The 12216-nt window shown below is 40.1% G+C and overlaps 1 protein-coding gene across 1 annotated transcript in view; it reads left to right on the forward strand.

Annotated features, from left to right (window-relative positions):
- The window catches only part of map3k5 (mitogen-activated protein kinase kinase kinase 5), a 104846-nt gene that overhangs the window by 28725 nt on the left and 63905 nt on the right, over nt 1-12216 (forward strand). The window contains exons 2-3 of the mRNA XM_084738256.1: nt 602-741; nt 5166-5189. Coding sequence (XP_084594382.1) covers nt 602-741; nt 5166-5189 — 164 coding nt within the window. The remainder of the gene's footprint in view (nt 1-601; nt 742-5165; nt 5190-12216) is intronic.

The following is a 12216-nucleotide window of genomic DNA, read 5'->3' on the forward strand; positions in this document are numbered from 1 at the left end:
GTGGTACCAAAAAAATATCAATATATTGATACATTTGGCAACCTTAATCTGCATTAATCTCCAAAAATGTGACATGTTAAAGAATTGCATAGTATAAACACATACAGCTATCACAGAAGTGAAAAAGTCCGTAAAGAGTATTTCATATTATGGTTTTTGCTATTTTGGCCCAGCAGGAAACGAATCACTGACTTTGTTACGTGTTGTTTTACTCTTCATTCAAAGAACTACACTGACTACAGCTTGAAATCTGTGCCCAAACCTGACGGGACCCAATGAGACCCGACGGGTTTGGGTTGGGTCTGGCCGTATTTCTCACATATTTCAAGGGCTTACATCGGGTTTGGGTTATATTATTATCATTATTACTATGAGTAGTAGTAGCAGTACTAACTACTACTTTTTTTTCACTTCTCTTGCTTGTTAAGAAAAATATCGGGCTGTGATCAGGTTTGGGCTGAAATATGCTAATGAGGCACAGGTTTGGGTCGGGTTCGGAGAGACTTTTGTCAGGTTTGGGCCTTTCCGGGCTCAGGTTTTCAGGCCCAATTAAAGTTGTAACACTGACACCTAACGTGACGTCTGTCCCTCTCACCGTCAGACATCGCTGTTGTGGAGATGACGGACGCTTTCCGGCAGCCCTCGCTCTTCTACCACCTGGGAGTCAGAGAGAGCTTCAGCATGGCCAACAACATCATCCTGTACTGCGACACTAACTCCGACTCCCTCCAGTCTCTGCAGGTAAGCCGCCCCGACGGACGCAGAGCGGGACAATCTGCCCTCATCACTTCAACCCATCAGCCAAATGATCACTGAGGTTCACAGGGTGGTGATTAAAGGCTATGTTTAGCAGCAGGCAGGGGGGACACGGGGACTGACAGCAATGTAATTTGACAGCAGCGGCACAGAAAAGCGTCAATAATTTGATGGAAGGAAATGCATTTATGAAACTGTTGGAGATTGGAGCTGAGCAGTGGCCTCATTCAGTGCTGGATGAACAAAACATTGTGGAAATAAAGTTTAATGTAAGAAGACAGTTTTTTTTCTGTATTTCAATTAGTGATCAACCACTTTTTGAAGATGTAATACACTAAATCTTTATTTAATTGTATTTAGTTAGAGTCCATGTTTGCCAATCAGTGTCCACTACTGTGATGTCTTTTTCTTTTTTATTTTTATGTAATGTTTAATTTTTTTGATTAAATTTAAGAGTGTTTGTTTGGTACTTTTTAACCTCCGCCAAGGTTTTAATTTCAGCCCAGTTTATTTGTTAGTTAGCTGGGAAATTCAAAAATGTGTTACAGTAATAGATTTGGTTAGGTCATGGCAAGTACAGGTGGAGCTCGACTCAGGTGTGGGTCCAGGACTTTTTCAGAGAATTAGTCATCACTGAAAGAAGCACTTTGGAAAGTTTTAATCATGAATTAATGAAGTGGAGTTAAAGTACTTGCTTTTAAAAATACTCAAGTATTCAAAAGTACAAATTACAGAGTACGTTTTCTGATATCAATACATTACTGTGTTGTTTTCCCGATGCATTTACTGAACCTTGTAACTCTCTGAAACCACCTAATGAAGCACTGACCTGCTTGTAGAACCACTCTGCTACACAAAGTCTATGGAAACACCTATAAAAACTTCAGCATAGAAATGCAATCATAAACAAAAAGGACAGCTGTTGTTATTTTCTGACATTAATGTATTAAAATCATCACATAAAATTAGACTGAAGCCGAATGTAAAGAGTTCTCCAAGTCTGTTAAATAACAGATTTCTTTCTGGCTTCAGGGGCAGAATATTTACATTAATTATGTGGTATTTTTCTAATCATAATAACATCTTGAGATTTAATTTTGTTTTTCTCCTACCGTCATCATTACTGAAAGAGGGAGAGCTTGCTTGTTCTTGAAGCGCCTGGATGACGTATTTCTGCTTTTGCATCAGTCCCAGTTGAGAGCGAGTACTTTGATTGGTTTCCTTCTGTGAGGAACACAACGTGCAGCCAATCACATTTTAGAAAAGAAAAAAAAACAGCAACAGCTGACTTCAAAGCTGTGCTTAGCCTAAAAGTAACGAGTAACAACAACCTTCATAAAAATGTAGTAACTTCACTCCAATCCATTTATTGATCAGCAGAATAGTTGGTTACTGGTTTAATAATCGATTCATAACTGATTAATAGTTGAGCAGTTTGTTAAATCTGCTTTTTTTACATTCCAAAATCCACATTCTACTTTTTGTCAGCGTTCTTAATGTGTCTGTTCAGAACATTGTAGTTTATGTTGGTAATTTTTCTGCTGGTTTATAGTTGTTTAACCGTTAGCGAGGTGGCTGTCACATTTCTTGGCTGCTGTATTTTGCTGCAGTTTTCGAAACTTGTTGGCTGCTCACCACTTCTGAAATGAATCCAGCGCCCTCGCTAATCTGGTACTTGACATGATAAATATAATTAGATCTAATTATCAAAATCCTATTAGTAATGCATTATATTACATTATCACTGTTAAAGTTGATACACCTCTCCAACACTGAATATAACTAAAAAAATGTATTTTAAAGGTTATTTATTAGATGAAGACAGTATCTACATGGGTAGTGAGAGACCAGGGATGTTGTGGTTATGTTGTGTCATGCGTCTCAACCACGAGGCTACCACGACGTCCCCATTTTCTATGAATAAAATAATAAATATAGTGCTTTCATCCGTAGCGGTGATGTTTGCTAATGCTAACTTGTTCTACCAAAGAAAGTTCATACTGTAGATTAAATGTTGAGACCTGCTCTGAGCTTAACTAAACTGTGGAAATGTCAGACTGTTACTTTAATGGGCTGGAATCCAAAATCTCCTCGTGCAAATCTTGTCCGAGTCGGCGTGCGACAACGGTGCGAGTGTTGTAGCTCCTGTGTGGCAGACAGGACGTAGTTCACACAGTCTGAGGCCCGAGCTGAACACTTTTACAAACTCCTGCTTTAGGCCGCCTGCAGCAGAGGAACACTGAAAGCCTTTATTGTCGGCTGTTTGTGTAGCGAGAGGATTTTCATGGCGACAGAGATCCTCAGACTGTGACCACACCGTACAGTCATCATATAGCACTGTACAGCCTGAAGCTAATTATCATTCTCAGCTCTATTATTTCTCCTTTTTCGAGCTATAAAGATGGTTTTAAATGCCGTTCCTTCCTGCCCTAATGTGAGCTGGTACCTAACAGGAGTTCTGGCTCTTCCTGTGGTTTGTCGTGGTGCCCGCCCGCCTGACTCCGCGGTCCGCTAACTGCACCTCGCCCTGCCTAAAAAGACCACTTCTCTCTGGTGGTTTTCTCTGACCTCCATCAGGCTGCTTAATTGTTTCAAAGGGGCTGTTTTAATGTCAGAGGTTTTCCTCATTGAAGCTCCTTTTAAAAAAAAAGAAAAAGAAAATACACCAAGAAGCCTAAAGCGGCCGCTCACAGTACTCATATGCCTGTCATGCCTCTTTTCACAACAGGATAAAAGTAGGCCTCGTGTTCAAAAGAGTTTATTCAGTAATGAAATAAGGCGGCCTCTTATTATTCCTCCTTTGAATTGATTTTGAAACACAACCAGCCTGAGGAGAACTCTTATTGATTTAGGTTGTAACACATCCCAAAGCTCATCACGGCACAGTTATGACAAACTCAGAGAGATGTGGTATTGATGGGGTGAAATCGACCATTATTGCTGTGTATTCCTCAGCGAGCTGCAGCTCATATTGGTTATGATTTGTGCCATGCAAGACGTATGGTTGAAGCTACTACAAGGACTTTTTTAACTGGTTAGGAAACAGTCTCAGTTTATCAGTGTTCCTCCTTGGAGGGCAAAACAATACTGTCCTCTGCTGCTCGCCAGCTTACAAACTGAACAGTCTCTGTTGTTTCGGATAGTTGTTGTGCGATCAGATGCACCAATCAATGAGGAAACAAGCCGGGGCTGCATCTCCACAGAATCCAGAACCCAGAAAGGAGAAAGTTGCAGATTTAAATGTGCCTCCTTCCCCGTGGAGAGCAAACAATGGCAGCCATCAGAGGAGACACATATTTACAGCAAACACTTTACCAAAGTTTTGATTAGATTTATGTCAATAGATATTATGTTAACCTAAAAAGTGACCCTGAAACTAACCAAAACCCACTGGCTAATTTTGCTTTGACTATTAAGAATTTCTTGTCCTTGCCTCCCAAACAAACATTATTGACCCGTCCAGATCAGCAGTGTAAGGTGAGAGATTCTCCACATGATGGCAGCGACTTTAGTGACCCAAATATGGCGGCGGGTTCTGTATATGGATCGCAAGTGCCCAAAATTTGTCATTTGTTTTCATATCTTTGTTTTTCTGTAGTTTAGAGGTGATCCAAATATTTGTGGCTTGAAACTGAGAGACATTTTAGCGGCTCGTGCTGCGTCTCTACGGAGATTCTGGTGTGAGCCGCCATGCTGGCCAGGTGTTTTTGCCCTCCAGGTCATCGCGCATGTCACGTGACTGAAAACTATGAATTGTTCAAAATTCTTCATTTGTTCCTGAACAGTACTTTTCTTCCAATACCAAATTTATAAAATCCACTTTTGCAAAATCTTTAGTTTCATTTTTCATAACGATATAAGATAAATGTTGTTAAACATTTTGTTTAACAACTTTAAAAATAAACCACAACATGGAGATTTACTCCTAAAGTATCAAAGTTTGTTATCAGATGAGAAGTTCAGTTCAGTGCCATAAAAGTATGGCGGCTCAGTACCCGGCTCTAATCACACACTGAGAGGTTTTCAATGTAAAAAAGCCTTAAGGCCTAACATATATGTCAAATGCATTTCCTTCCTCAAAAAACATTTGCAAAACTTTCTTTGTGTCCTCTGAAACCTGCATTGCTGATGTGAGCTTTGATTTCCACTTTTCTATGATGCAGGACAGGGACCAGCTGTTTCTACATCACGACCTTTAACCAGAAACATTCATTAGATGTTGGCCAAGCAGCCAAACTCCCAAAAAGTGTCCTCTTGAAAAAAGTGTTACTGTCTCAGATGTGATGTATTGAATTTTATTTCATTAATTAGATTTTTAGTCAGTAACACAGTGTCCAAAACAAATTTGCCCTGAGGAGAAAATGTTCTTGTCAAATCTCTAAGTGCATTTTTCTCTTCTCATCTTGCAGGAGATAATTTGCCAGAAGAACACTGTAAGTACACAAGACAATCTTTCCCCCCCTCGCCTTTGCCTTTCACACATTACTCACCCATTGCTCACACATCACACATATTATGTGGTGCAAAGAATATGCTTTTTTGCAGCGTGCTAAGGTCTAACACCTTATGTTTCTCTTCTTGGTGTTAGAGAGGGTTTCTCTTCTGCAGCCCACTTTTGTTCAAAAGGCTGTGATGAATGTTTGGTTTCACAGAAATGTAAAATGCAAACACCGTCTCTTTCATTATCAAGACGCTTTTCTCAGATGGCAGCTGTTTCATGAGTTACAGGCACTGCATGGGCACAATCTGCATAAACAGGCACAACCATATTGAAAATTTGACTTGCAAAAAGTGCAGCATTCAAATCAGGTGCCGCCTTAAAGCTAAGGAAATCCTGTTCTTTACTGACTCACACTTTACTGTAGTTCCATATTGAATCAAAAATTGATTTAGATTCACCCACTGAAACATATGTCATTTTAAATATATTACATATGTTTTTAGTTTGAAATCTGCCTTGTTTTGCTGTGGTAGTGTGTCTGTGCTGCTGAGTGCAATTTGTGCTGTAGAGGACAAAGCCAATAGTGCTGTCATTATGAACCACCTATGAGCCCTGTCACGGCACCAAAAAGCATTATGGGTCCCTAAATTGCTACCATAGCTGCATCAGTGGAGAGATGTTTTTTGCATTAATCATTTCTTTCTGTTTTTGTCAGTCAGAAAACTGAGAAAAATACATATCACAGTTTCCCAGAGCCCAAGGTGATGTTTTCAAATGGCTTATTTTGTCCAACCAACAGTCTAAATCTCAAAAGAATTAGAATTTACAGTGATTCAAAACAGAGAAAAGAAGCAAATCCTCCCATTTGAAAAGCTGGAAGTAACAAATGTTTTGCTTGATAAAAACCTTGAGCCCGCAGGGCAGCGGCAGCCCTCACAAACGTTTTGCGCAGCTCCCAAACGTGACATGAAATGCATGAATTATACAACCCCAAGTCCAAAAAAGCTGTGATGCTGTGTAAAATGTAAATAAAAAATGAATGGAATGATTTGCAAATCCTTCCCGACATGTATTTGATTGAATACAGTAGAAAGAGAAGATATTTAATTGTCAAACTGATAAACTTTATTGTGTCATTCATTCTGAATTTGATGCACGTTTGGGACAAGGTCAGAAAACCACTTGAAAACTTGTTTTGCACGTCAACTGGTAACAAGTGACAGTGTCATGTTTGGATATTATAGAGCATCCTCCATTCATAAGCGTGGATGGAGTGAGGTTCAACACTTGTGTGGGCAAATAGTCCAAGTTTAAGAACAACGTTTCTCAACACAGAACTGCAGGAATGTAGGGATTTCACAATCTACAATCCATAATATAATCAAAAGATTCAGAGAATCCAGAGAAATCTCTGCCCGTAAGGGGCAAGTTTGAAAACCAGCAGTGAATGCCACATTTCAGATTGTTTTCAGAAATCATGGACGTTGTGTCCTCTAGGTTAAAGAGGAAAAAGACCATCTAGATTGTCTGTGAAGGCCCCATTAATGCTGAAAGGCACATACAGGTTTTAGAGTAATGTCTTTTCAGAGACGTTTCCGCTTATTTCACAAAGGACAAGACAAAACAAGACTCAGTCTGCACAAGTTACAACAGAGTGGCTTTGTAGTAAAAGAGTTCAGGTACTAGACTGACCTGCCTGCAGTCCAGACCTGTCTCCCATTGAAAATGTGTGGTGCATTATGAAGCATGAAATACAACAACAGAGACCCCAGACTGTTGAACACCTGAAGTTTCAAAACTTCAACAATGAGTGTCTTTAGTTCCCAAATACTTACTGAGTGTTGTTAAAGGAAAAGGTGATGTCTCACAGCGGTAAACTTGTTACAGCCATCAAATTCAGAATGACTGTATATTTACAAAAAACAAAGTTTATCAGTTTGAGTTTTAAATATCTTAGTTGAATACAAATCATTGAATTCTGTTTTTGTGTACATTTTATAAAGCGTCCCAACTCTCTTTGAATTGGGGTTTGTATTTTAATAACACACGCTGCATTTCAGTGCTTTCATTTTCAGTAGCCGACATTCAACACACTACTCACCCACTGCTTCAAACCACCCTCCCAACCAGTGTCTGTCAGGTTAGGAATGACAAGGTTGCATGGCAACTAGCAGCGCCGCAAGAGTGTCAAGGAAGTTATGTTCTGACATCAGCGCTTGTGCTTTATTTGGTGGACAACTTTGCAGTTAAGTTGAGTTGAAAAGAGGAAAGAACAAGTTTAAGATATTTAATAACAAACAGAAATATAAATCAGATTTACGGGAATACAGGAACAGAAGTAGGCCATAATCAAAAAACCACATTGATCCACAAAATCCAGGAAAACATAGAAAGGACCGGGGACTTACACTTGACTATATACAAAGGGAAAATAATCAAGTGATCATAAAATGAGAGAAAAGGTCAAAGACAGGAAGGAAGAAACTTAAAAATAACTTAAATATAATATAATTTAAAAATATAACAGGAAACCACTAAAAACTCCAAACCTTGAGAGAAGGTGTCTGTTATTTCCTTTGACCTCAGGGAACAGATAAAGTGACCATATCTGCAAACACGTAAATTCGGTCCTCAAGGAATTTTTAATGCTAAACGCCACTATGAGATCAATCACAGGGTTTCCTATGATAAACCGGCTCCATAAATTGGTACTAGCTAATCAAAACTTTGAGAACCCCTACCTCAAACAATTAATCACTTATCAAAATCAATTAATTTTCTGTTAATTGACTCACTCGGCGGTAGAACAAAGTGTGATTAAGGCAGGAGCTCACGTTCAGGAGCGAGATGAAAGGCTCAGCTTTTTCCTAAGTGGCTTTTTCAGAGTGGAAGGAAGTGCCCTGTGCTGCGTGAAACGAACCCCGATCTCCGACACTGACCGTGTGCCGTGTGAGGAGAGCTGATTATCACTCACTCGCATGAGAGTCGGAGCTCTCTGATCTCCCTTGTATGCACTCGCTGTCTTTGTTCTCTGTCTTTGCTTCTATTAGGCCACTTAACTGCCCTGGTGAATGTGCTCTTCGCCCTCTGCGCTGGTGAAAGTGCTCTTAAAAGTGCGATATCAGCACAGTTTTTAATACGTTTTTTACACTTTCCATCCCTTTGAGTGTCTGAAGCTCTTCTCTCTGCATGTGCCAACTATACTCTACAGTAGCAGTGTTTTACAAACTTTTTAAAAGTGACAAACCATCGTGACCTAGTTTAGGTCCTATAAATAAATCTTGAGGAGAGTTAATTTGTGCATAAATAAACATTCCTGACCAATTTTACTGCCATTTCTGCACCACATTGTGTTAATTTGATGTATTTTATTGACATCATACACATTTTAAATACGTCATAAATGAGAAATAAATTTATTTAGGCTCAATTAACAGGCTGAACTTATTTTTTAATTTCCTCTCATTAGTAAGACAATATAAACATTTTAAAATTTTAATTTGCTGAATTTCTTCCATAGTCCTTTATTTATTTATTTATTTAGCAACCCAAATAAAATTTCCTGTGACCCACCTGTGGGTCCAGACCCAGTGTTTGGGAATCTCCCAAACAATGTAAGTGAATGGTGACCATTTTTCAAATGTAAAAAAAAAACAGCTAGAAAAAAAAAACATAAAATGCCTCCATACTGTTTGTCTGACACGATCCAAGTCTTCAAAAGTCCTGACATGCTGTTTGCACATCGTCACACCACACACACACACACACACACACACACACACACACACACACACACACACACACACACACACACACACACTGTTCAGACAGTGAACATGTGAACGTGGCTCCAGTCTTAGGATCTACAGTGAAGATTCAGGCTAAAAACATGGTGTAAATAACATTTTTTTAGTCAACATGTCATGTCATGGCTTTTGGTGACTTGGACACCAGACGAGCTGTATGGAGGCATTTTATGTTTTTATTCTGCTGTTTTTTTATGTTTGAAAACTGGTCACCATTGACTTCCATTGTTTGGGAGATTCTGCACCACTGTTTTCCTGTGAAACTCAAACAATGTTTTGTGGTCAATAAACTAAACCCAGTGAACTATCCCTTTAAAACTATGGAACAATCAAAACTGTGAATATGCCAGCCTTTGCATGGCTGTTTTTGCCAATATGGAAAACATAAAGCACTAGATTAGAAATACTACTGCATCGTCGAAGTATCTTCCAGCAAAAGCAACAGTGTTGTCTGAATATTAATGTAGGTTATAATGAGATAAAATACAGATGTGCTAATTTAAGTTTAAGCTTAAGCTTAACTTAAATGGTAGAAAATTGAACTGAACTGGATAAAGCTTCAAAGTGATTTTTTTAAATTTCCCTGCTTCTTATCAAAGCAGCACAAAAGCTGGGCAGGTTGAAGCGTGGCCGTGTCTTTGTGGTAACAGAACCCAATTAGCTGCAACACTTTTCTTTCACCTTCCCATGATGCTCAGCTGTTTACAGTAAAGTTTACAGTATATTCCTTTAACTAATGCCATTCTCTTAAAGTAATCCTGTTATTTTTCCTCCCAGACTCACAGGCACTGTTCCACATTAATGCAGCAGAATCCTGTTCAGACATCAAAGATTCATGCTATGGTATGATTGGACAGTGACTATTTGGGGGAGGAGTTTAGTCAACAGTTAGCTGTCCTTTAACCTTCTACCCCCTGTGCCGATGCATTTTATTCCTGCCATTACAACAAAAGTTTTAAAACACATTCTGCAGGTATAAATGATAAATTATCCTCTGCTGTTACAAAAGAATGTCTTGTTAATTTTATTTGACAACGTGCATTCAACTACGCACCAGGAAATCCAGGTAATTAGCTTCTGTTGGTGTACATCCAGTAACTGTAATTGCGGGCACATGTCTTTGTCTGCGTCGGTGTAAATTCGCCGAATGTAGCCGCAACAGGTACAAACTGTGAGAGCTTTAGGCCTGGGTGGAGGAGAACATGGGCGGTTATTAGTCATGATTACTTCCTGAATGGATTAATGGGTGTTTGAGGAGACATGTAAATTAAGTGCTAACATTCAGTTGTGGTCAGCTCTGTGTGTGTGTGTGCGTGTGTGTGTGTGTGTGTGTGTGTGTGTGTGTGTGTGCGTGTGTGTGTGTGTGTGTGTGTGTGTGTGTGTGTGTGTGTGAAGGTGAGTGAGTGGGCACGCAGCTCCAGTGCTGTCCTGCTGTAGCTGCAAACGGACAGATGGACCATCGGCTGGGCTAACCAACCAGATGACTCACTGACTGAATAACTGACTCACTCTCAGTCACATTCACCAGGTTCCCCCGCGAGCCGGCGCCATCACATGTGTTCCACTTGTTACCTGTGAGCGACCGGCGGAGGTCAAATCACCTGCAGCCGCTCTGAAATATACATCAGCCTGTGAAAACAATCCCGTCATGCGATCCCAGCGACGGCATGAATCACACAAAGACACGGGAGCTAAATTTAGCCTCAGGAGTGTGCAACCTGTCTGGGTTACACCCAACAGAAACAGGGGTCACAGGTTTATTTTTAAAAGGCATGCGCCGGCCGCCGCTCCAGCAGCTGGTGATGTAATGAACCGCTGCTGCACAGGAGGAAGTAGTTATCTGGGGATGGCTTTCATTGCTTCAACACCGCACCTTTCTCTTTCACTTCCTTTTTCTTTTTTTCCTCTCCTGGCAGTGTGAGAAGCAGCAGCAGCAGCAGTGTGTTTTCTCAAAGAGGCTGCTGAAAAGCTGAAACCGTGATCGAATATTAAAGCTGTCAGGATGCAGCTGGGTAACAGCCCAACCAGCCGCCTTCAGATGCTCTCATGTTGTGCTTCGCCACACATCTAACAGTCCGGGAATAGCTCCCCTTGAAGAGACCTCGGCTGTTTCTTCAGGATGTCGATAGTGGATTTCCTGCCTTTTCTCTCCGTGCTGTCTGTAAACACCACACGCACGTGTTTCCTCTGTGTTTATTCAGCAGTGGCGGGCCGCCGCAACAGGAGCATCACGACCACTGCTGGAGAATAATGTGAAGTTAAAACAAATAAGAAACACGGAAATATGTCCAAACCAAGCACAGATGTCTAGAATTAGAGCTAAGTAAATAAAGAATAACACTTTTAGTGCCACAACTGCAGCAGAAACTGAAACAGACATGAAATGAAATTACTCCTGAGCTCCACAGCTGCAGCAGATATCTTTACACTAGGTGAGCAGTGAAGCTTGATTTTCATGAGCACCGGGCTTCATGAACACGTGTGTAAATGCACGGCTGTGAGTGTTTGTGGTTGCAAGAAAGCAGCTCCTAATGGGCCTGTCACCACTGATGCACATCTCTGCTCCTGACTGCTGCCTGCTCAGACTGGTCCGTGAAGGCATCGCAACATAAATACACTATTGTCTGTGTAGACAGATCAGAGGCTGAGCCGCATGTCATTACCTGAAACTGTCTCAAAGAGGGGAAACGGCTCAGACTTCCTCCAGGCGATCTGCTTCCTCCTGTACAGTGTAATGTTTACTATAGAGTGTCTATAAAATGTGTTGTGAATGGTTCATTTAAATAAGTTGAAATGAAAGTTTGAATTTATTGGACTGTAAGTATATTTTCAACTGCTTATGGTACATTTTATTATAAGTTTTTCAAGACATAATATGCAACATTTCCCAAATGTGTAGACTTGTATAAACATAATACCTTTCAATCATCACTTATGACCCACTAAAAGTGTGTGATGTCTGTATCGCGTATAAGCTAATACACAAAGTTCTCAAGTTTAGGTATTATATTGTGAAGAAAAACTAATTTCAGTTTAGTAAATCCAAGTTTAGCGATGTGAATTGAAATTAAATAGAGTTTAAATCGGATGGTGTAACTTTCTTTCTGTATTCCTAAACAAAACATTTTATTGTTTGCTAGCTAGCTAAAACATTAGCTAGCCTAGTTAGCCTGATGGCTCAGCAGAGTTTCTCCTTTGAGAAAAACCTGTTGG

The sequence above is a fragment of the Lutjanus erythropterus genome, chromosome 15 (assembly GCF_056507025.1).
Source record: "Lutjanus erythropterus isolate fLutEry1 chromosome 15, fLutEry1.hap2, whole genome shotgun sequence".
Lineage (NCBI taxonomy): Eukaryota > Metazoa > Chordata > Actinopteri > Lutjaniformes > Lutjanidae > Lutjanus > Lutjanus erythropterus.